General features: G+C 40.8%; 1 protein-coding gene across 1 annotated transcript; it reads right to left on the reverse strand.

Annotated features, from left to right (window-relative positions):
• Positions 1–218: 218 nt before the first annotated feature.
• On the reverse strand, positions 219–2,086 carry LOC122309599 (low affinity inorganic phosphate transporter 1-like). The gene has a single exon (XM_043123124.1). It carries the CDS (start codon positions 1,976–1,978, stop codon positions 365–367), a length of 1,614 nt encoding a protein of 537 aa, XP_042979058.1. The 5' UTR covers positions 1,979–2,086; the 3' UTR covers positions 219–364.
• Positions 2,087–4,583: the final 2,497 nt, after the last annotated feature.

Consider the following 4,583-nt stretch of genomic DNA (forward strand, 5'->3'; position numbering starts at 1 on the left):
AGCAAACCCTAGGAGGCGACACCAATCCCTAAGGAATTTGGAAAGATACGCCGCGTCAGCACCCCCACGTTACATGTTCTTCTATGATCAGCTAGGTAGACTTGGTACTCATGATCATCCCAAATCATTCATGCATGCGTGCATGCATGCTGTTACTAGTACTTGTTAACACTTATATTAATTAATCACAGATCACACATTCCTTAATTAATCCAAGGTAGCTAGAAACAAAAATGAACTAACAAAAATCGAGTACTCGAAGTTACAGACAGATAAACATGAGAGGGCAGAAAATCAAACCAAATTATTGTAGTACTAGAGATAAGCAAAAGGAAAAAAGCGACTCTACAGTAAGACTAATTAATTAAGCCGTTTCAACCACGTTCCTGTTTGATTGCTCTTGATCATCTCCTTCATCCTCTCTCGAGATTTCCTCTAGAGATTTGCCCTTGGACTCCGGCACCAAAAATGTGAAGAAGAACCCGACCACATTGACCACTGCGAGCACAAGGAGAGAATTTCTCATTCCAATTCCAGCTGGGTATCCCGGATCAGCCTTTGACTGGTCCTGGTTTTGTGACGCATACAAGAACCCAAAAGATCCCACTATTGCACCTGCTTTCCCTGCAGCTGCCGAAATACCATGGCATGTTGACCGAAGCCTTGCCGGGAAAATCTCCGCCGGCACAATGAATGTAGTGCTATTTGGCCCGAAATTGGCGAAGAAGAAGGTTAGGGCATACATGACAACGAAGCCTATGTGGTTGGATTTTTCTGTCCAGTGGTGGTAAGGAATTGCGAGAGCAAACATGAAAACTGACATGAAGAAAAACCCTATTATCTGAATGGAAAACCTTCCAATATAGTCGATGAGGAGGACCGTTGCCCAGTACCCCGGAACTGTGCCACACAGAGCAATCAGGGTTTGAGCCCTTGCAATCTTGTAGAGCTCCTCAAGGGCGCTCATGGTTTTTGGCTTAGGGATCCAACCAACTGCACTAAAGATGTCTTTCTGGAAAAGATTCTGGCTATAATAAGCAATGTCTAGCAAGAACCACGTTGTTGTCGTCCCCAACAAGTGCAGCCCATGCCGAGAGAGAAATTCTGAAGAGAACAACCCGAAAGAGTTTCTTTTTTCAACCACTTTGACCTCCTCTTTGACCACGGCCTCCTTCCCTGATTCAATATCGATTTTCAAAACCTTTGACATGTCTTCGCGAGCTTTCTGTTGATTCTTGGCAACTAAGGCAGTGTATCGAGGGGTTTCCGGCATTTTCATGCGCCAATAATAAGTCATTGCAGCAGGAACTGCACCGAACATGAGAATGATCCGCCATACACAGTCTGCCTGAGGGACGGTGGATCCAGTTGGATCCTCGGAGTAAGCCCTGGCAGGGAAGAGAGCCTGAAAGATGGAGGAGACAACTATAGCCACAGCGCCGCCACACAGAATGCCAAACCCTTGCATGGCGAAAACTGCAGCAATAAAAGCCCCCCGAGTTTTCTTGTTAGCATACTCCGCCATGATAGTTGCAGACAGTGGGTAATCTCCGCCAATGCCAAACCCTAGCCAGAACCTGAAAAAACACAGAGTCGCCATAACCGAGTTTGGTGTGCTCCCAAAGGAAAGCCCGGAACCGATGGAGCAGAAAACCATAAGCATGAGAGTGATGCCATAGACGCGCTTCCGACCCAACTTGTCGCCGAGCCACCCAAAGAAAAGCTGTCCCGTTAGTGTTCCGCAGAAAGCGACTCCATTAACCGCTGCGGCTACGTTAGGCGGCAGACTACCGGGCTTGGACGATCCCTCGACGTGATAATATATGCGACCGAGAAGCTTCGTGACGAGGGAAATAGAGAAAAGATCGTAGGAATCGGTGAAGAACCCCATGCCGGCGATCACCACTGCAGTGAAGTGGTAAAGCTGAGTCTTGGCTTTGTCCAGCACGTCCAGGACCTTAAGCTGGTCTGAGGCCATGGTGGAAATCCTTAATTATAAACTTCTTGATCTTCTTCTTTGTACTTTCTCCTGCAAAAAAAGTGAGACCAATGGAGGACGGAGACCTTTGATTTATAGGTAATCCACAGAAACGGTGTCTCTAAGTGTCGAACCCTAGCTGGGGCTCTTCTTTCGGAAGAAGGAATCCTACGTCGAATTTCTGTTGCGGTTTTCTCTGGAAAATAATCTTTGAGATACCTCAGATGGAGGAATAGATCCGCCTTTTTTTCAGCAAAAATTAAAGGTTTTAGAACTAATTAAAACTAAACATAAATGAATTAATTACGTATAATTAATTTATCTATAGAATATACCAAGCACCTTGATCTTAAAATTCCTATACATATAGTTAGAGATCTATGCGGAAAATTAATGAACACATACATTGAAAAAGGTTTGATGATCAATAATTACCTGTTTAATTAATGATATTATGGATTTATATATATATATATATTAATTTATAGGGTTTTTCGAACTAGGTTTTTTATTTGGAGATCCGGATCATACATTATTAATTAGGCCATTAAGTTATTAGATATTTTAATATATACATATATATATATATATAATAGAAGCAGAATTAAAATTATTTATAGAAAAACCAAGTGAATAATTACTTATAAAATTATGTCTATCAATATGCCAAGCGCCCTATATATTGAATTTTCATAATATAGAGTGCCGGGCCCTATCTTCCTCTTGAAGTGTGGAGCGAACTCTTGTGGTTCAGGGTTTCTGCTGCGTGAGGCCCATGGTCCTCATGGCCGTGGGAAGGCTGAAAATGCAACGGAAATGGCATCTCGGGATCACAAGAAACACTAGTAGCCCATATGTCAGTTTTATGCTTTTTGTCTATTATTGAGAATAACCTCGCACAGGTGTCCATGCTGTTCTTGAAATAACGGAAACCAATTATAGTAGGCACGTGGATACACATCTTCTCATTAGTTAAAAAAAAATGGTCACTGCTATTTATGTCGAAACCCACCCTCTTCTCCATCCTCTCTCTCTTATGTCAAAGCCCACTACTCTCTCTATCTCTTTTACTTCTTTAATTCACTAACTTAAAACTTGTTTGATTTGTATTTCAAGAAAGCAAATATGAGTTGAATGGGTAATGCTTCGTTTTCAAAGGAATTCTCTCATTTCCACTCGAAGCCACCAAAACACACTCCATCAAAGCTCTCGCTCTCTCTCTCTCTCTCTCTCTCTCTCTCTCTCTCACACACACACACATAGAGAAAAATTTTCAATTTTTTTTTATTTGACAGTAAACATGAACGGCGATTGTATTGCATATGAATAACCCACTATCAAGAGCTGTTGTATCATTAACTTTGGTTGCAAGGTTTTTTTTTTCCTGCAAGCGATACTTGTATCATTAACTTCCATTTGCACCGATGAAAAAAGTGAAAATTATAATTTTATGTGACAATGCTTCAAATTTATATAAGATTGTGTGGTTGATTAAAATTTTACTTCTGTACAAATTGTGCGGTTGTGTTTATGTAAAGGGGAAGAGATGAATATGTGAGGATAAAGTATTGCTGTAATGATAAAGTTGCAAGTCTTGAGGTCCTTGATGGGAAAAGTTGCAGGTCTTTAGGTCACGAGAGGGAAGGAGAGATAGAGGTTAAGGATTTCGATTTCTCAAGAGAGAATGAGAGCAGAGAGAGGGGAGGTCGAGGGGGTCTTGATTCAGGATCTGCATGTCTCGAGTTGGTTTTGCATGTACTCTTTACGTGGTAAGTCTCCCTTGGTCTCCAATAATTAAGGTTTGTAGGAGACACCTAGTAGAAGCATTTCTGTTTGTTATTTCCTTTGCATTTTGATTAGTTAAGTCATAGGGGGGAGTTTGGTATTTGGAATCCCTAGTTGTTATTAGTGGCCAGGTTGGCCATAGTTTGCATCTTGAATAATATTAAAGAAACTCAATTAATTCTCTCTCTCTTTCTACCTTATTATAGAGATGTGTACTCACTATATCCCTAGACTCACTCTCTCACATTTCTCTCTTTTTCTCCGATTCTCTCTCAATCCCCTTATCTCTCTCTCTCTCTCTCTCTCTCTCTCTCTCTCTCTCTCTCTCTCTCTCTCTCAGTTCTTCCCCATTGTATATATATAAATATATATATATATATATATATATAGAAAAATGCTGAATACAGTCTCCTAGCATAATTGTTGGGGAGTCATTGTTAATATGGAAAATGAAACGTTGTGTTTATTTGCATCAAAATAAATAATTCCATCTCATTGCCCTCTCTACCTTCATCTTCCCACAGAACCACACAAATTTTCTTGTACTATTTCTTCAGCGTCCTTTGAGCCTTCCTCCCAAACAGATTCCTTTATCTTCACAGCTTCAAACCCTCCTTTCGTCTTTGCATTTTCTTCTTCTAATTCAAATCCAGAGCCATGGAGGTACAGGAGAACCGATGGGAAGAAATGGCGGTGCTTCAGAGATGTAACTCCTGATCAAAAGTATTGCAAATGACACTATTACAAAAGCTGTTCACGTTCAAGAAAACCTGTGGAATTACAAGCTTAGTTGAATAAAGACAACAACAGAACCATTCTT

This window comes from Carya illinoinensis, chromosome 5 (genome assembly GCF_018687715.1).
Source record: "Carya illinoinensis cultivar Pawnee chromosome 5, C.illinoinensisPawnee_v1, whole genome shotgun sequence".
Classification (NCBI taxonomy): Eukaryota; Viridiplantae; Streptophyta; class Magnoliopsida; order Fagales; family Juglandaceae; genus Carya; species Carya illinoinensis.